We start from the raw sequence: 20,765 nt of genomic DNA, 5'->3' as shown, positions 1-20,765 counted from the left end.
GCACGCACTTGGATCAGTGGTTCTTAAATAGGGGTACGCGTACGTGAAGGCACTCCAGGGGGTACGCAAGATTTTTTGCCTCTTTTTTTTTAGCCTGGTAGTGAGGGAGACAGGCAACAGGCAGCCCGACATGTCCATATGAGCGCAAATGCCCTACTTAAATATCTGCAGCAATGTCGCGCTGCAAAATGATGTTGCAGGTGTGAAAGCTTGCTTTGACTCGCTACAGGTTCTAAATGTAAATATTTTGTGTAAATAATTTTCATGAAAAAATTGCATATAGAGTGTAAGGATCTTAAGTTTATAAACTCGAGTTAATATTTTGTAGGCTCTTAAATTTAATCATGCTTAAACCCCCTGAGTCTCCCCCATGGCAGAATGGTTTGACCCACACTGGAACATGCCTGTCAATCACTGCATTCACAATCACTCCATTCATAAAAGTTTATGAATTATTTTTGTGAAGAAATGCTGATCTATAACTAAGTTCATGATTTCCATTTGAGAAAAGAGAAGTCTTTTTTATAATTTGTTTATTATTTACAGGTTTTTAGTTCTTTCTAACTCTATGTTTTTATTTCCAGATTGTTCCAGAGCGACCCTGCAGCTGAGCAGAGTTTTGCCCACTTCTGGGTTTAAAGCCTTTCCAGTCACTGTTTTCAATAGCTACATTAATTTGAATTCCCACGTTTAGAGATGAGAAGATGTGCAATGACTTTAGTCATGCATTTTTAACATTTAAAATGTATGAAAAAAATCTAATATTTGTAATTTTAAAGTGTTTATCAGTTACAAAGTTTGATAAATCTGACAGCTGTCACAGCACTCTTTAATGTTTTTCTTTTTGGCCAAAAAGCTTTGCACTGTTTAGGGGGTACTTGGCTGATTTTAGTGAGGTTAATACACAGTCATAGCCATGAATGCAATGGTACTAATAATTGGTATAATAATTTCTTTCGGTGTTTCGGTTTTCGGCCCTGGTTTCCTCATTTTCTGTTTTCGGTTTCGGCCAGGAATTTTCATTTCGGTGCATCCCTAATTCTAATATTTAAAGTGCAATCATTGTAGAAATGACATGCAGATGTCACTTTGAAGTTTTCATCTGTTTTTCTTTTTTTTGCTACTGCAAAAAATACCGTACAGACTTGTTACCAATGTATTATTGTACCGTGAGATTTTGATACCATTACATCCCTAGCGCAGACGAGAGACTAGAGGAGAGACAGTGCCGCTTCTTGTCCCATAAGTTTTCTTTACATCTCCAGTCAACCTGTGGATGTTTTTCTTCCATTCAGCACAGTAAACAAACCTACTCTGCATGCCGTGTGGACATTATTTACAGTGATATTGTAACACTTTTCTGACACACAGTTTTAATAATGACTAAACTTTAAATAGTAAAACCAGTAAATGTTACATACTGACATTCAAAGCCTAGAACCTCAACTCTACACACCTTCCTTTGTCCTTAACCTTTATTTCTCTTGAGCTCACTCCACTCCTTTCCATCTCTTTCTCACTTTATTGTTCCACTTCCTTCTCCACACTGCTTTGCCATTTCTGTCACAGCTGATCACTCACATCCCCTCTTTTTCTCCGCGTTCTCTACTTAACTTCCATTTTTTCCACTTCAGACTGATCTTTAAACTCCCTCCCTCACCTTTCTTTCTCTATGCCCCTGTTGCACCTCCCTCCTGTGTTTTTGTTGAGTTCCCTCCATCACCCCCGCCCCAACTGATACACCTCTCTGCATATTTTCCCACCACACTCTACAATTACACTTAATGCCTCACAAAAAGCCACGCAGTAATGACGACCTGGAGCCTGCAACGACACACACATGTGGAGTATCAGACTGGAATGAAAACAGGAAATCATGTGGTGCACATACACATCAGCAGAGTTATTCAGAGGCTCAAGCATCCACTAAAGACTCTGAACACACTCCTACTCCAAGTACTGCTCCAGTCTACCTTGCCAGGGCCTGTCACACTCAGTCCGTGGTGAATTTATAAGGCAAGATGGATTGGAGCTGCAGTGCGGCCCAGACTGCAGGGGGAGTAACGCACACTAATCTCTCACCAGAGGACCAACTCAACACCAGCTGCTCTCATTGCTTTCTCCTCAGACAGCGAGGAAAGAGGAGTGAAAGTCTGAAAATCCAAACACATCAAACAAAGCGTCTGACAGTTCTCACAAGGCTGAAACTTCTCATGACTTTTCACCAAGACTGGGAGAGATCTCTCTGAAACTAAGCCAAATTAGCCTAGCTGATACAGTTTTACTGTGTGTCCATGAGAACCTCAGAGTGAGAAAAAGTAGGTACTTCCTGGAGTAAATGTTGCTGCAGAGACAATGCTCCCCAGCTGGTTGTTGATGTCAGGGCTGAGCCAAACTAGATGACAATGCAAAAACAGTTTAGACATGCTAGTCTTGTCAAATTGTAGTCATGGAGTGTCTTGCACCTAGCATTGATTATGTCACACTACAAGAGTATTTGTTGTACCGGTTGTTTGACAATGAGCCAAGACAATACTGATATCCTATATATTTGCATTTTGAGTAAATTTAAGCTCATAAACTCACCAGGAGACCACCATTTTTTGGTACCATTTCTGGTACTGTGATGTCACAGTGCCGTATGCAGTGACCATTTTTCAGACGTTTTTTTCTGCTTGCAGCTGTCACCACCATAACAGCTTTCATACAAGATGCAGCTTTGTCCTTCCTGCTACGTTTTACCTCAGTAAAACTCCCTACAAGTGACTGGATTCAGTGTATAATGGAAGCATGCCAGGAGCTTTTCAAAATAAAAGCATTACATACATACAAACATGGCGGCCTTCTGGTGAGTTACTAAACTCAAATTACTCAAAATGCAGATATCTAGTGAGCTTTTTTTAGTTCAATATATATACGTTTATGAGAGAAACAAATACCTATCCAACAAGATGAACTTGTCTGATCATGCAGGATTCCTTTTAAACAACATCTGAAGCTGCCACTCAGATAACACTGATTGGTCTGTGAATACTCCCACCAGGAACAAGCGTTTGAGATTGAAGCTTTGCGAGATGGACACACCTGTTGACGGTAAACCTCTCATACACAGCATTTAGGGAAAGGGCAGAGCCTTTGAAAAAAACAAAACAGATGAACATTCTGTTTGTCACATCTTTACAGGCCAATCAGAAAAACAAAACACGGGACATTGTAGCCACAAACCGAGGTGCGCTGCAACTAACGAATAAACACCATAGAGAGCTGCATAACGCAACCATGGCGACTGTAGACATGTCAGCACTTGACTTTTGTAGTTTTTGAAAAGAAAGAAACTCACTGCTGTTCTTTGTTCTTCTATTGATAAAGAAATGTCATCAAGTTCTGATAAAACTGGCGCTTTAGCAGAATCCACGCTAATCTCTTTCACCATATCTGCACCAGCCTCTTGTTGCTGCTTGCTTAAGTCACAGCTCCGCCATGCCCAAAGTACTGCCCCTTGTCGCTGATTGGTCCTGTCACTTTCTAACTGGGCCTAAATGGTTCAGATGGGAGCTTTGCAAGATGGATTCGCCAGTGAGAAACATGGAAACATCTGCTTTGCAAGGTTACCAATTTCCACAGTTAGTCCACACAGCGCCACAACTCAAGGGGAAATGGCTCCCTTTCTCCTCTGTCTTTGGGCTTCAGCAGCATATGCTGTGGTTTAACTGGTGCCTGCAAGAAGTCTTCATTTATTAGAGTCTCCATCGAGCTGACTGATCTGAACAGGAAGATACACATGCACACAGCATGGGTCATTTTTAAGTTAAAACCATCTACTGACTGGTGATCATTTATCCCATCATGATATCAACATTACGTCAAACAGGAAGCAAATGAAAAGCAAATCAACCCCATACTGGCAAAGAAACATGCTGCTTGCATATTGTTTTCTTCATTCCTGCACACGATTGAGCTGCTCTTACAGCAGAAAGAGGAGGATGCACACTGTAAGTCAAAGCAAAACCATGATGTGAATGGATTGCTGCAGACACATACGCTGTGAAAACAATGTCATCAAGATTTTATGTAAAAAGTTAAAATTACACGTTAAAAACTTGATTAAAAACATCTTCAGGAGTTCTACACTAATGACTCTTGTCAGCTGTAGTTTGAACTTGTTGAATAAAGTTGTTTATGTGTGCTTTACAGAACAACAACAGCTCAGCAAACACTGAGAGGATAATTAACAGCTCATACAAAACACCAGCTATCACTGAGAGGCTCATTCACATAATGTCTTCACTTATGAGCAGAGGAAGAAAAATGGAGAGGAAAACAGTACACAAAAGCAAAAAAGGCAAGAGCAAGTTAAGTATAAAACACAAAAAGAGCTGAGAAAGGTATCAGTGACTGTAGAGAACATAGTGAGAGAAGAGCGAGCTGAAAGAGAAGAGACAAAGTGAAAGAGAGCGTGCAGCACTCAGGAGCGCTGCTCACACCATGTAAGGCTTTATTCAGAAACAAAGAAACAAGCCTTGAGAGCAATATCTCCGAGTGTCACATTCTCGCCGTCTCCATGGTTTTAGTATTTCCTGCCTGGCTCAAAGTGACTGCTACTGAGATGAAGGCAGATGCTTGCGTAGGCTGAGCTGTTTGTGACGAATGGAGGATTAAAAAGGGCATTGAAAAGCGCCGTAAACACAAGCCAATCAATCCGTGCGCTTGAATGGGGGCTCGGTTCTGTCCCGGCTTATTAAAACTTGTGCTACTTTTGTGTTTGGCTTGTATGAATGCTGAGGCGTGCCATGCTTTTGAAAGTTTGCTTGTTTGGGTAATCGCTGATCCTGCAAAGTGTCTTTCTATTGGTTTATCAGGAGCTTCAAATAAAAGAGTGAAGAGCCTTAAAGAGTTCTGTCAAGCTGTTTCATAACTATAATAACTAATGCTTCAAAAAGTTTGTACTTCTGTCTGCACTTCCTGCAGCTGGTGAAACTTCACAAACTATAAAAGGAGAGAGTAAGAGGAAGGTGTGATGAGAGACTTGAGGTCCAGCTGTGATCAACAAAGCAGACGTGATGCTTCCTGCATGACTAAACCTGTTCGCTGCTAATCTACCAGTGGGCCTGCAGAGCAAATAAAACCGTGTGCAAAGAAAAACAAAGAGCAGTTAAGCTGACTCAACTCAACGTATTCTAATTTAGCAGAGCACAAATCTCTCTGCTGTATAGCACTTGTCCTACAGGAAAATAAAGAGGGTTTTTTTGGTCTATGGCCAAAACTTGGAGAAAACTTGCATGTGAATGATGCAAAAAGAGAAGCTGCCTCTCAACACAAACACAGCAATTAACTAAATCATTTCAATTCACTTATAGATACAGATGCTGTAAAATCAATGCTTAACATTGTTTAATATTTGTGATCTAAATCAGTCAAAATAATGATTAAGATGCCATCATCATGCAGCTCTAATGCATGCTGATTGATAACGCAGTGCTTGCAATGTGCTGGTGAATGCCAATGCTCATAGTGCTGTAATAAGGAATTAAAATGAATTATGCTTATTGATAACAACTCAGGGTGTGCAATAGGACGATCTATAAGAAACAGTATGTATCAGCCATCTGGAAAAGCTGAGATATTGTCAAAGAGATTTTTCGCAGGTGACGTCACACAGCAGCAGAGAACACCCCTTGGGGGGCAGGTTATGATTTCTGCAGATAGAAACTAGGGATGCGCGCGGTTAATTGCTAAAACAGTAAAATTTGTTTATCAAATTAGCCATCGCAGGATTTACTAGTTGGTTAAATGAATTACCCATCATTTCTATGAACACAGGCTTGAAATCCCAGTCTAAAGTGCTCTTTTACACTGTAATGAACCTCCTACCACCAGAGGCCGCTGTAGCTTCAGTTAGCTGCTTTCCTGTCTGGCACTTCATGGATGTAAACACGAGACACTCAGTGGTAGCTGAGCGGTTAGCATGTAGTAGGAACTGCATAGTATTACAGTTTTTTAAAGTAGTTAATGGAAATAAAGTGGTATGAAGGCTGTCAATGGTTGAACTCATGTATAACTTCCACCAGAAATGAAAAGAGGCCACGTATCAAAGCACGATATTAATCTGCAAAGAGGAACGAAGGCTGGCGGCGCTAGCTTGTAATGCTAGCCTTGCTGTAGAGAGTAGATCAGGCTAACGTCACACCCCATGACACAATGACCAGTAAGGAATTTGACCGTTTTCTAAGGATTTTCTCCTCTTTAGACTAGTCAGTTACATACTTAATAGAAATGCCACAATAAAGGTATATTTTTAGCTGTTCATGTCATCAAGTGCAAAGTTTAAAAAAAATAAACTTCTTATTCTTAAGCTACTGAAAAAATAGTGACATATTCTGGAGAAAAAAATACAAAAAAACAACAACAATGAATAAACAGCAAAAGGGAGAAATTGAAAGAGCCTCTGTCTAAAGCCTGGACGAGTAGAGTCACAATACACTCGTGTATGGTCTGTTTCCACAAAGCGCTCTAGTTTGGTTCAGTAGTTTTGCCATGATTTAGCTTATTACAACTCTGATGATAGTCACGTTTCCTCAGCTGACGTCCGTCTCAACACTCCAGTCTCACTTGTGACGGAAAATCAGACTCTTCTCCAGATCATTTGGCTCAGGTCAGTAGAGCTGGTTGTTTGGCTCTCAAACAGCTCTTCATTTGGTTCCAGTTTGGGTTTTTATAAATGTGAATTAAATAACAAAAAAGATGGAGGAAAGAAAACTGGAACTCAAATTGGAGCTAGCAACAGACTCGTTTGTGAATGGCTCATCATTACTCGCCCCCACACCAGGTAAATCTGTTAAACTGAGAAAAGAAAATCAGTGTTTAGTAAAAGTTACAAAGGAGAATTTACCATCAGTATAAGCTAATCCCATTCAAACGCATCCATACCCAGTTACACACCACCGACTAAGCTATGAGAGACGACTGGGGTTAAGAGTCTTGCCCAAAGGCACATCGACCTGTGACTGCAGGAGCCCATAACTTTCCAACTCTACCCACTGAGCCACAGTCACCCATCCTAAGCAGTCTGCTGAGGGTCAAAGCAGGAAACTGACACAGTTAGCAGAGGCAGAGCTGCTGCAGTAGTTTTAATAGTCACAGTTGATATTATTGTGCTCTTTTCTTGTTGTACAAATGTTATTAGCAAGCATCTCTTTACACAAGTTTACCTGTAAAGATAACAGATATATGTATACAAATCTTCAATAAAGTGTTTTTTTTTTTTTTTTTTTTTTTTTACAGAGGGAGGTGGTGATATCTGTGAGGTCTGGACATTGGCCATTATTTAAAAATGTTTTAGACCATGTAATCAACTATTTCGATGCATTTTTTCCACATGCATGCTGCTCAGAGTGATCTCAATCTGCAGCTCTCCTTCAGTGTGAGGCAGGAAGGCCTGTGATTCTAACGTCACCGCTCTGTTTCTGTTAAAACATGACTACCTGATCCTTTTATGAATAAAAATCAAGACTGCATTGAAAATAAGGTCACTATGTCACTGCATGACCATGTGACACAGATATTAATCCTATTCTGGGCTGTGTTTTAATTTGCTCATTATGTCACTTTAACCGTCTATAAATAAAGCTGCCACATAAATTACATATAAAAAGAGTTTACATGCATAAAGCTGCAGCTGTAGAAATTCTGTTTATAGTCCTACATGCTTTAGAATAAATAGCCCTGTGTAAAAATGTGCCCGATGAAAACTAAAATGGATTCAAAAACACAAAAGAGGACACACAAGTAAAATACAACTGTACAGTAGAGCAGAAAATGCATGAATTGGTTCCGTAAAAACACATAAGAATAAATGTTTGGTGCTCAATATATTTTAGGGAAGATCTCCAGAATAAGTTTGTTTTTTAAACTTAAAAATACGTCTTCAAAATAAGAGTGACAAACAGCTGTGATAAACTCAGAATTGTAATCAGGCTTAAAAAAATCAAGATCAAGACAACATGTGGCAGGCCTCCCTATCCTGTTATCCTGTTTAATAATTCTCTCAAATTCAACACTAGGCAGGCGCTGATTTAGGAAAATCTGAGTCATTCATATCAATCAGTGAAGCAGTTTGACTTCAGTCTGAGGACAGAGCAGAAGATGGAAATGATGACGCTCATTGCCACCTTTTTTTATTGAAACAAAACAGAGAGAGAGCGAGGGAGATCAGATGACGTGTTAGTATGTGCGCCTATGAGCTGTAGGCAGATTAGCCGTTAGGACGTGGTGCTGAAGAGAATATCAGAGCAGAGATGAGAGAGAAGAACATCTGGCTGCGTGAGCGAGCAGGCGTTCCCCACGGTGGAGAGGAGGATTGAACTGATCTGATCAAAGAGAGAGCGGGAAGATCAGGAACAGAAAGAGCAAAGCCTGTAGCTGTGTTAAAACTGTGTTATTAAGGTTTGTTACATACATAAATCTAAATTATTAAAGTCATGGGTCTGATCTGTGTCAGACTTTTCAGTCTGTTTTTAGGCATCTAAAGATCGTCTTTCAGATCCTCGTTAGATCCCAGCACAGAGCAGGAAGACAAAATAGGGAAGCATATCTTCACTGCAGCATTATCAGCCAGTCTATTCTCCATCATTCGGAGCTTTATTCTGACCGCTTAAACTCTAACCGTGGCTTCAGGATTTATTTTGAGAATTTAGCCGTTTCCCACCCTGTTTGAATTTTTGATGTAATTTGACTGTAGTCCGCAAACTTAAAACTTGTTGTAAGCTACATGTCTGACAGAGTAATCAGAATGACTGTTTCCCCTTTAACCTTAACAGGATGGCTCTGAGTTAAGAGTGTTCTCACAGAAAATTAGAGAGATTATTGAGAGCATTAATTCTTAAACTTTGTTTTGCTCAAGGCACACTGATAAGATCAAGCCAAAATCTCAAGGCACACCATCTTTATGTCCATGCAATCCATCCAAAACTTCATGTTCCTGTTAATAGTCATTTTTACTCCAAGTTATCTAAAATACATGCATATGAAGTAAAAGTACAGTAAAGAAATACACAATTACAACCAAAATGTTAAGTTGTGTAAGAGGTTGTCAAGGTTTTGGAGAATTTGAAACTTTATGATATCCCAATTTCTAAAATATCATCACACTAGTTATCACAATCACGTCTCAAAACATATGCATAAGTATTTTTGCTTGTTGCTAATTAAATTAGATTGAATTGACCTGCTGAAATTTTCAAATCACAGACGGTGCAGTATTTCTTTAACCTGAAATCTGTGTCAAAATTCCAGTTTAAACTTTCTGCAGCAGCAGAGAAATTATGCATTTGTTATCATGTAATCATTCAAGTGCCTTTTTTTTAAGGATAGTCAACAAAAAAATCCTAGTTTCTTCATTTTTGTAGATTTTTCTGATAAAATATGAGAATGACATTAAAATGATCACTCTGTTTAATACAACAATTGATATGCATTTTGCAATACGAGTCAAAATCACAATAAGATAGTTTTTCAAAATTGAACAGCCTTTGTTTGATTTAATATTGTGTTGGTTTTCATAAAGAGTTATTTGTTGCTTTTGTTTATGGGAAAACACATAAGATGAAGAATTTGAGAAATAATCGCCTATCAGATCGCAATCTTAATTTTGGAGAAAAAAAATCACAATTAGATTATTTTCCCAAATTGTTCAGTCCTACTTGTTGTACAGTTATAGTAATCAGGTGTGGTTGTGTAGATTCCTAAGGCACACCAGTGTGCCTAGCCAAAACACTTGAGAACCACTGATGTAGAGTATGTTTACCCAACATTGTTTTAGGTCGCTTTTTCTTAAAATCCTGAGTTATGTTGTACTAATGGCCTTGTCTCCAGTGATGAATGGTCTGTAGCTTGTCAATTCTTACTATTAACAAGTTTATCTGCCACTGAATGGTGCTCTGCATTTAGATTTTTTACATACACTAAATACTCCCAATAGTCCCAATAAGAATAGCAGGAAAGTAGCAATAGCTATTAACTCTCTTTGCAGCACATTGGTGTCATGTTTGGTATTGCAACTACGTTCATAAGCTCTGGCTGCTGAATAAAAAAGCAACTAGTCACTCTTTTACAGTCAGCTACTTTTTCATGTTGTTGACTTAATAAAATAGTTTCACTAGGACCCCTTTCCTGTACATTTAGAAGCACTCACCTCAACTCAAATGATTGTCCGTGTCATCTTGGCCTCTCTGCATGAGATGTGTGGAACTGTGAGCATGCAGAAAGGACAGAGAATCCCACTAGCTAGAAACTCTTTCCAACCTGTCTACTTACTCAGTTTGTCTGTGAAAAGCACTGCATTGTCAAGTCAAGTATACTTAAGAACCTATACAACCCCACTTCAGATAAATCAGACTAAATCAAACATTAAATTCAAATGCAAGCACTAAATGTCTTCAGATAACATTGGTTATGAATTGCTGCAATACAAATAAAGCTTGATTGATGATTCTTGTAGACACTATTATGCATTATTGAATTGCCTAAAAATTTGCAAACTCTCTTCAAGCTTGAGTCATCTATGTCATTATGTTGTGCACAAAAAAAGCACATCTTAAACTGGTATTTTTAGATATCAGTGTCTTTATCTGCCACATTTTTCAGGTCATCCAATAGCACTGCTTACTGACATGAACTTAAATTTCTGTGCCAAACTTCAGAGGAATGTTCTTTTTGTGCAGGGAAAGGTGTTTTTTTCCCCCGCAACTCGTGCTGCAAATTTAGATCAGAGACAAAAATGCTGCACTTATATTTATATATACATATTACATAAGCTTAATTTCTCTGCTTGAATGGATTATAGTTTCACTCTGATTTTCACTTCACTAGCCATCACTTTGAAGCGAGCTGTGTCGCAGTAATCTCATCTAAGCATCTCTTTTTATTTGCATTGTGCTGCATGCATGCTGCGTAAAGCTGAGCAGTAAACGGCTGCCTCCACTGCTGTCATACCCCACAATAAAATTGGTGAAAAGAGGGTTTTTCTCTCAGACAGCTGACCCAGATAGCGTCTATATATCCCAGTTTTGTCTGAATCTCTCCTGGCTTCATTATTTCCAGTCTGGGAGTTAAAGTTTTATTGTAAAGGCTTGTGTTTCCAAAGCTCAGGCGGTGCAGCAGCAACAAAAAAATCCAGACTTATCAAAAAAAAAGCTCTCATTATTTAGCAGGTGTGAAGAGTGCTGTGTTGTTGGGGATTTGGGGTTTGAACTGCCTGTGAAGAACTGACCCGGGGCACAGAGCTGTATTATTGAAAGGTGTGTTAGCCTGTTAGTGAATGTTTGGGATTTACCCACTTAGTGAGGATATGAGAGCTGAAGATTATACCCAGGAACCACTGCATGACTGTCAGGATTACACATTATTTAAGGCGTTATTGAAGCGTTTCTACTCTCCAGACTCTCTTACTTTCTCTTCCTCTGTTTCTCTATCTAAAACCTTTCATTTTCTCTCATTCTAACGACTCCCTCTCCTTTGTGATCGCTCCTCACTTCTCTGTTGATCTCGAAGTGTCACACCATGCTGAGCTGTGGTCGTGTTCAGCTTACTCAGCCTTTCAGCTTTTACACACTCTAACGCTGGCAGTAGAACGCTTAGTTTGCTTTCTATCACATTATTCAATTAAGAGGCAGGGACTTAACAGACTGCACTGAATGTATACTAAAGCTGATGCCATTACAGAGTGATGTACGACCACCACAGCAAACAGAGCTCTGTGTCTGTGCTGATTTCCGCTTGGCAACCGTTTAGCGGATAAGCTCATCATTGATCTAATTCATGTACTTAAACTAGAGATGCCCCAATTTATCAAGAGCAGATAACAATCACTTGATTTTCATTACAAATACATAATCACTAAATCTGCTCTGAGGCTTCTAGTCATGATCCCTGATGATTAACACTGTGGTGTTAGTGGCTGAGAAAGGCACTGAGAGAAGCACTGTGTGTATGTAGAGTAATTAAATACTTGAAATTCTAACCAGTAAGTATTTGGTCTTGCAGGTATGCATCTAACTAGATCAGTATATTCAAAATATACTTGCCTGTAGCAATGCCTGTTACTAGCAGAAACCTCTCGACGAGGCAAGATCATGTACAACCAAATGATATGTGGGATATAAACTAAAAACATGGAAACACTTAAGGAGGTTAATATATTGTTAAATCTGAGATCAAACTACAAATATATAAAATAATAAATAGCCTCAGATCAGCTCAGACTGATGAATGTTGGTCAGAACACACCATCTGAAATTCATTCTTCCAAGACGCATGAATGCAACGCCTCCAGCAGGTTGGTGTAAAGAGGACATACTATGCAAAAATCACTTTTTCAGGCTTTTCCAACAAAAATATGTGCCCCTGGCCTGTCCGCAATCCCCTCAAGTACCAGAAAAATCCATTCCCTCCCCCTTCTCTTTCTCCACCTTTCAGAAAATGTGTGGTGAAACAGGCGGTTCTCAGATTTTCCACTCATGACGTCATGTGGAGAGTTAGCACCGCCCTCAGGCTCAGTTGGCCCTCCCTGCTTGGAAGAGAGTTCCTCCCTCCTCTCCTGATCCTGCTCTCAGCTGCCAGCTGAGAGCAGGATCAGGAGAGCCACATCCATTTCCTGAGAGGGGCCGAGTCAGGGGCGGGGTCAGGCAGCTCATTTACATTTAAAGCCACAGTCACAGAAACAGCTTGTCCTGAGCAGGGCTTAAACAGTGGGTTTTTAGACATGCAGAAATTCAATACTGGAGGGTTTTTTTCAGAAACTAACTTCACGGGCATGTTCTGGGGACCTCTGAGACAAATATTAACCTATCTTAAAAGGGTAAAATATGTCCCTTTTAACAAACTGACCATATTCACTGATGACTTTAAGCTGGTGATCATCAACTGGCTACACCAGGCCTGCCGTAACATTATTAAAGTCAAAAAATGTGCCAAGGAAAAAAGATGTAGTGGTATTTCAGGTATTGTTTTTTATAACATCTCTACAGCTATAAAAACAACTCCAAAATTGAGTAAGATTGAGGTAATTTCTTCAGGAGTTACTCCATATTTCATTCATTTTTAAGAACTCCACCTGTCAGCGGTTACTAGCAAATATAACCTCCCTCCCACCACCAAACACCTGCTCATTAGGTTAATATGTGACTCTAAACTCGACCAGTCAAGGGTGTACCCCGCCTCTTGCCCAGTGACAGCTGGGATAGGCTCCAGCCCCCCATGACCCCCAACTGGGTACGCGAGATAGAAAATGGATGGATGAATGACTTAATAAATAGTCATTTCTGATGTGAATAAAACAGGCAGCAGGGGTAGATGCTGTGATAGACAGTGGGCAATAATGCACCTTCCTACATGTGTTGCTGTGTTTCTAAGTTCTTTAGAGCAGTGGCTCTCAACTGCTACAACTTTAGGACCCACGACCAACTCCTTCATTAAACATTAGGACCCAACTTCCTACTGAAAATGGCTCTGTGACTCACTTTTGGGTCCAGACCCACTAGTTGAGAACCACTGCTTTAGAGTGTAACCACTGTGAAACAATCAGAACATGACAGCTTCTTTTCCTCTGTATCACTGCTTTGTTTGTAACTTGTGACGGTCCCACTCTCTACTTGATCACCCATCGCTGTTCTCTTCTCTCTCTCTCTCTCTCTCTCTTTCTGGATTGTCTGACCAATGAGATTTTGGTTGAACGAGAGCTCAGTGACTACCTGATCTAAAACGGACTGAAGGATGACAGTGTTCTGCGAGCTCCTTCTACAACTTCTTTGCTGCATCCCTGAGTGCTGAGGTGTTGCTGTGAAGAAACAGTCTGTGTCTGAGGACTGTCAGTTAACTGGGCAGCTCCCAGCAGTGTTTACTGAGTCAATCTAAAAGACTGCACAGCTGACAATAAGCAAACATGCTCAGCAAACCTCCAGGATTAACAGATAACATGAAGATCAATCCTGTAAGTCCAGTCCAAACCCTTGGAATATCTGGCCTGCATTTTCTTCTACAAAACACATAAATGAAACCCTGCAGTTAAAAACAAAACCTCATGTTTCTAAAAGAGCATCTCACCTCCGTTCAGGGAGCCGTTGAGGGGTAATACTGTTGCGGTGGCGTCGTGGCTGTCCTGCTGCGTGGTCCCCTCAGCACTGGCGACCTCGGGGTCCTGCAGACTTTCTTCTTCCACGATGTGTAGCTTGTCCTCATCATCTGAGTCTGAACTGGCCTCCAAGCCATTGTTAAATTCTGTCACTGCAGAGAGGAGAGACAGAGATGGAAAGTTATTTAATATGTACCACTTCAACATTGAGACCTCATTCTGATTTCCACTGCTGAGGAGACTGCAACACGCTGCTTTAATCAGTGTCTGATTTACATCTGGGATGAGGAATGAATGTAATTAGCTATAATAACTGAGTGCCAAGCATTACACAAGTATCGTTAGCATCTGAGCTGAATGGAAAAAAAAGTGAAGCAATGTGCCGCTGTCAGTAGGAGTCCAGAAAATGTGTGCCCCTGTATCTCTCTCCTCTAAATACCTGAAGCACAGATAACACCTACAGAACCCTAACAGCCTTTGAGCTCTGTGTAATGAGTTCAGCCAGAAAGCACAATGAGGACACAGCAGAGGAGATTCCTGTTCTGCTAAAGGAAAAGGACGATATGATGGCAAAATTATTTTGGAAAAATACAAATGTGGCTGTGTGAACCTTTAATCCTCTTTTCTGTGAAAAATGTCAATTATAGCCGCTTTAATGAGGTAATTTCCTAAAATGAGACCCCTGCTCTCTTGCTCTCTGTGTATACATAACCCTTTCTTACGGATGAGATAAAAGTGGATCCTGAAAACAGCTCAGAGCGCCCTCAATTAGTCCCAGTCTGCAAAGCAGGACTGTAGGCCACAGATCACACCATACACTGTAACACAACTGCTGCACCAGTTTCAATGAGACAAATACCTAAAATCTTTCTGTTTTATGTGTACGATAAATCTACAGAGCTTTGACTTAGAAAGAAAGATGCTGCTGCTTGTCTTTACAAGCCAAGAAGGTTGTAATTATAATAAACAATAGGCAAATGACAACTGGTTAAAGGCAAATTAAATATTAGAAAACATTTATCACAATATCTTAGGGATGCAGGATTTTGGATTTTTGGATTTTTAGCAATATCCACTATGCTGATGTCCAAATTCCCTTTGTCTACCTTCCTTAAGACCCATTTATGCTGAACCTATTATTATTTTAGGTCATACAGAGTGTGCTGAGAAATACTGTCTATAACTAAGTATAGTTTCAAAATAAAATTCAACCATCTGAGCAGGTCTGGAAAAGCATTTTCACCTTAATTTCTAAACCTTTGTTGCAGATCAAGATATACTACAAGAATCATTTAAATGCTCAAATCTTTGATTTTCATAATAAATCATTAACCAGTCAAATAAAAATCATCAACATCCTCCTATAGCTCTTCAAACATGTCCCTTACCTACTCAGCTTTGGCTGGCCAGTCTGTAGTCACATCATAATCAAATTATCAACCCTCGTCTGCTCAACTTTAAATTTTCTCAGTCATTTTTCTGTGTGGATGTAGATGAATAGAAGCCTTAATCTGGAATGTATGAATACATCAAATCTTACATGTCTTAAAACAATGAGATCATTCAAAACGTGTGGACGTTGCATCCAGACTAAATACTGATTGAAGCATCCAAAACCAGAGCAGTTTCATCTTAATCACTCCAGTGAGTCAGATCTGATGTCTCCACCATCATCACTTTAGAAAACATAATCTTCATCACATCGATCAGTCTGAGAGTCCAGCTACACACATTTTCCTCCTCTTCCCGTTCATAGAGCAGACATAAAAGAGGACAAACTGCAGCCGCGGGGTAAAATAATCACTTGTATATCAGCCTTTAGAAAGCAAATCTATTTCACACACTGCTGCAGTTAGAGCGTTTGTCTGTGGGGTTCACAGTATTAATGTGAGCTCAGGGTAAAAAATGAAGCGGTCTGAGTGGATCCAGCAGGAGGGGAGGAGGTATTAAAAGCCAAAGTTGTAGATGATGGAGATGTGTGGCTGTATGGGGATTTAAGTGATGATGATGCTTTAGATGGTTAATTACTTTCTCACTGTCAGCATGTGTGTACTTCTGAGTGAAATGGAGTGTATATGTGGGAGGAGGAGTATGAGTGTTTGGTCCCTGTGGGGAGCTGTGGCGGAGGTGTCGAAGACGCCTAATGAGGAAGAAAACTCGGGTCGTTTGTTCACAGGTGACAGGTGCTCTCACAACGCGCTCAAACCGCAATATGAGCTACGTGTGGATTTGCTAAGAGTATTTCTGCACCATTAACAACACCACATCCTTAAATCATGCACATATTAGATGATGCACACCTGCAGACCCACCCAAAGCACCAACTAACACCCACATCCACAGACCCCTACGTCAGCCCTCTGGCCATGAGGCAGTGGTTTCCTGAGAAGGCTCCGTCACCGCTCCAGACAGACGGGTGGAGCTTGGAATGCTAAACTGTTTGTGTGTCCGTGTGTGGAGATCGATGTATGTCTGGATCGATGTGAGACGCAGGAACAGAAAATGAGGAGAGCGGTTTGTTTGTATGCAGGCGCTGTAGTTTGTTACCTCATATAAAACAGAAGATGGAGAAAATATTAACAAATGGACAACTTTTACTGCTATTTGTTTCTGATTTCTGATAAGTCTGTGTGTTGAAGGCGATGGCTCACCTCAGTGAACATTTATGCGCTATCTCCTAGATGCTGCTGCTGATTGATGCAGTGTGTTTACTGTGACAAAGCCGCGTTTAATCCACTCTGCAGGGCTGTAATTAACGACTCTTTAACTTATTATTACCCATTGACTGGTATACAGAATGCATCTACTGAAATAAGTCAGAAACAAGCTGAAAAATGTTCTTCACTGGCTAAGAGTCCAAATATCTCAGAAAAACATATATTTAATACAGGTTTACAGGTATGTATGGAAGCCCAGTTCTGCCACTTAAAAAAATAAAAATATGAAAGACAAGCAATTAAAAAAAATATCCAAAGTTACAATTATGAAGAAAGAAAGTCGAAATCATGAGATAAAAGTCAGAATTATGAGTAAAAGTTGAAATTATGCAATTAAAAATCAGTCGTACGGACGGTGTGTGACAGCAGGAACCATCTCATAATTTAGACTTTTTAATCTCTTAAAATTGACTGTCTATCACACAATTTTTACTTTTAGCTCATAATTTTGACTTTTTAGGTCATAATTTTGACTTTGACCAACTAATTTTGATTTTGTAGCTCTTAATTTGACTTTCCATCATTTAATTTTACTTCTATCTCATAAGTTTTACTTTTTAGCTCATAATTTTGACCCTCTATAGTATAATTTTAACTTTTATCAAATAATTTGGACTGTTAAGCTCTTAATTTTGACTTTCTATCACATATTTTTTACTTTCGATTTCATAATTAGGACTTTTTAATCTCCTAATTTTGACTTTTATCTCATGATTTTGACTTTCTATCACATATTTTTTACTTTTGATTTCATAATTAGGACTTTTTAATCTCCTAATTTTGACTTTTATCTCATGTATTTGACTTTCTATTACATATTTTTTACTTTCGATTTCATAATTAGGACTTTTTAATCTCCTAATTTTGACTTTTATCTCATGATTTTGACTTTCTATCACATATTTTTTACTTTCGATTTCATAATTAGGACTTTTTAATCTCCTAATTTTGACTTTTATCTCATGATTTTGACTTTCTATCGCATAATTTTTTACTTTTATCTCATTATTTTGACATTTTATCTCTTAATTTTCACCTTTTATCTCATAATCATTACTTTTATCTTATATTTTTTGACTTTTTATCTCCTAATTTTGACTTTTATCTCCTAATTTTGACTTTCTACCTCATCATTTTAACTTCAATCTTAAAATTTTGACTTTTTATCATCCATGTGACTGCAGGGGTTGGGGGTCAAACCTTCGACCTTCCACCTGTATGTGTTATAGGAGTGGAGTCCAGTTTGGCTGTAAACAGCTCCAGTCGTGTGCATAGTGCATTTGGTCCACTTATATTATGGGCATGTGGTGGGCTGCCTGTCTCCATCTTTAACTTTGACTGATTAAAGTATTGAATAAAAACAAATACATGCAAATGAATCACACAACAGAAACCTGTGTGGTGAGCAAAGACCTCAAGACTTCCTCTGTACCAACATTTCTCTCCTGTTTGACAAAGGAAACAGATCACAGTTCGTCAAACAAGTGGCTTCATCTGCTCAGTAACAAAATCTCCTCTTTGTGTCAGTAGTTAGGTAGATGCCAACATTAAATTAACTGGACACCACAGATAAACAGCAGAGACTGATATCCATCCATACCATGTTAATGTCAGATGTTTGTCATCAGGGCCGATGTTTAACCAAACTGTGCATCTCTATTTTAAACACTAAGAGAGTTTTCATTAATCATGAGAATAAGGCATTCCACAGTGCACTGGTTTAACATCGTATGATGGCGGTGAATGAAATGTGGTCTTCTCAAATGAAGCTCTAGTGTAGTATTTACATTAATCCTACCTTCTAAGACAAAGAGACAAAGTGAAACGTGAAGTGAAACAAAGTATGCAGAACATCAGTAAAGCTTCAGTCTGTCCTGTGAGAGCTGACTGCAGCAACATCAGATCTCATTCCTCTCAGCTTTGTGTGGATGGGATTACTCTCTGATCTGATGCTGTGAGCTTCAGGGACATCAGATATCAGGAGTTCTGGGCGATGAAGTCAGAAATTTAACTCTTTTACAACTCTCACAAATGATGCAGCTCTGAAGGAATCTTAACAACAGAAGACGACCAAACTAGATGTTAGCAGTCTGTAAACAGACATCCAAACATCTACATCAGAAGAAAATTAAAATGTGAATATCTTGATGAATGCTGCAGTTGCATTGTGATTCCAAAATAGTTTATAATTTTCCTTTTTTATGCTACGGTTGTTTTTTTTTTGTAAAAAACATTTAAACAGAGATGATTTGGTATGTTTTGGTGCTTGTGCAGGGCTGTCACATCACTAGAATTAATATTTTAAATAGTAAATGATATTTACACCCTAAACAGGAGCTACAAAAACAAAAAGCTACAAAAGCTGAAGTCCTAGCCACTTAATATCAGAAATTGTCTTTTTATTTGATTTTTTTCAAGGCTTATATTAGGGCTTTTATGCCTTCATTAGAGGAATAAAACATCAGAAACTGGAGAGAGAAAGAGGGAAACAATAGGGATGCACAATGTTGGGTTTTTGCAGATATCCAGTGTACTGGCATTTCAGAGCTCACTCAAGTGGACATAACCCCTTGACAATGACATCAGCATTCCCAGTAAGTTCTTGTTTCTAATTAAACTGCAAGTAAATTCTTCATTATAGAGTATAAATTGCACAAATACACTTGCCATGTCTGAGATGCTGCAAATGTATCTGTGCAATTATTGGTGTTCAAAACTAGAAGTTCCCCAGTATTTCAATGCTTTCACTCTTTAAAATGACACAAGTTTTACTGTTTACACTTCTGATATAGAAAAGAAAACTTAAACATCAGACTGTTTTAAAAACGGAAGACTAAAGTTAATTTTCTCTGCTGTTTTGACATGTACTGATCTTTAATAAAAGCAAAAATATCTTCAGTTTTGATGATAAAGTCAAGCTGATCAGAAGACAAACTAATCCAGGAGTTTATGACTCCTCTCCACTCTGCTGTCTTTGCCAGAGTGTAATTACAGTCACAACAGACAGGTGGCAGCACTGAGCAAAGGGAAAAAAGCTCAAGGGGCTTCCAAACTTCCAGAATGTAAACATGAATACATACAGGCTCATATTTCTGAGTGTTTGTGAGGGGGAACAGAGTTTATTAGTATGAACATAAATCAGTCCACATGATGCTGACAGTGTGAGAACTGAACTTTTAATCCTCCATCTTTAAATCTGTGAGAAGGAAAGGTCGGCTCAGACAGGAGGAGGGATGTCTAGACTTTAACATTCCTCCTTTTCTAACCATCCATCTCTGGTTAAGAATGTGTTTTATGACAGGCTGCCTCATAATCACTTTACTTTATGCTTACTGATAGGATTTATGCCATATTGGCTCTTATATCTGTCAGGAAGTTGTACATTTTTACTGTTTGTGTTGGTTGGGTGAAATCAGAGCACTGCACTCCTCATGGCAAGGCTTCAACCTGCATAATAATCGATAACATAGCGAACCTCTCTCATAGGAGGGAGCTAACAGAAGGCAGAAATGCACCAAAGTAGAAAAAAGAAAGGGGAAGGAGGGTATTTTGGTAGAATTAAATCTGAACTAAATCAAGCACATATGACAAATAAACCTGTCAAAATAATCACATACTTGTACTCTTAATTAACATTTATTACACTTTTACAGTATGTTCCGGCCTAACATTTTGCCAGTTAAACTGATTTTTAGTAACTTTTTCCCTAAACCTATGGTTATATCAGTGCAAACACACTCTTTTGTGCTGGTATTAGTAAAAAATAATACCAAATAATAATGCTAGGTTTGATTAGAAGGTGCTTCTCCAACAGAACTTTTGAGTAGCAGGCCTAAATTCCCCATGTATTCAAAATGGAAATATGCAGACATGTTTAATGACAGAGCTTTTACTCCCTCAAGTTTGCCTTAACAGATTATATG

General features: G+C 39.0%; 1 protein-coding gene across 2 annotated transcripts in view; it reads right to left on the bottom strand.

The window, feature by feature from the left end:
• The window catches only part of LOC121519878 (zinc finger E-box-binding homeobox 1-like), a 119,917-nt gene that overhangs the window by 21,829 nt on the left and 77,323 nt on the right, over positions 1-20,765 (bottom strand). For both annotated transcript variants that reach the window (XM_041802975.1, XM_041802976.1), the window contains exon 2: positions 14,098-14,277. In XM_041802975.1, coding sequence (XP_041658909.1) covers positions 14,098-14,277 — 180 coding nt within the window. The remainder of the gene's footprint in view (positions 1-14,097; positions 14,278-20,765) is intronic.

The sequence above is a fragment of the Cheilinus undulatus genome, linkage group 13 (assembly GCF_018320785.1).
Source record: "Cheilinus undulatus linkage group 13, ASM1832078v1, whole genome shotgun sequence".
NCBI lineage: Eukaryota > Metazoa > Chordata > Actinopteri > Labriformes > Labridae > Cheilinus > Cheilinus undulatus.
This window is presented reverse-complemented; position numbering and strand designations above follow the sequence as displayed.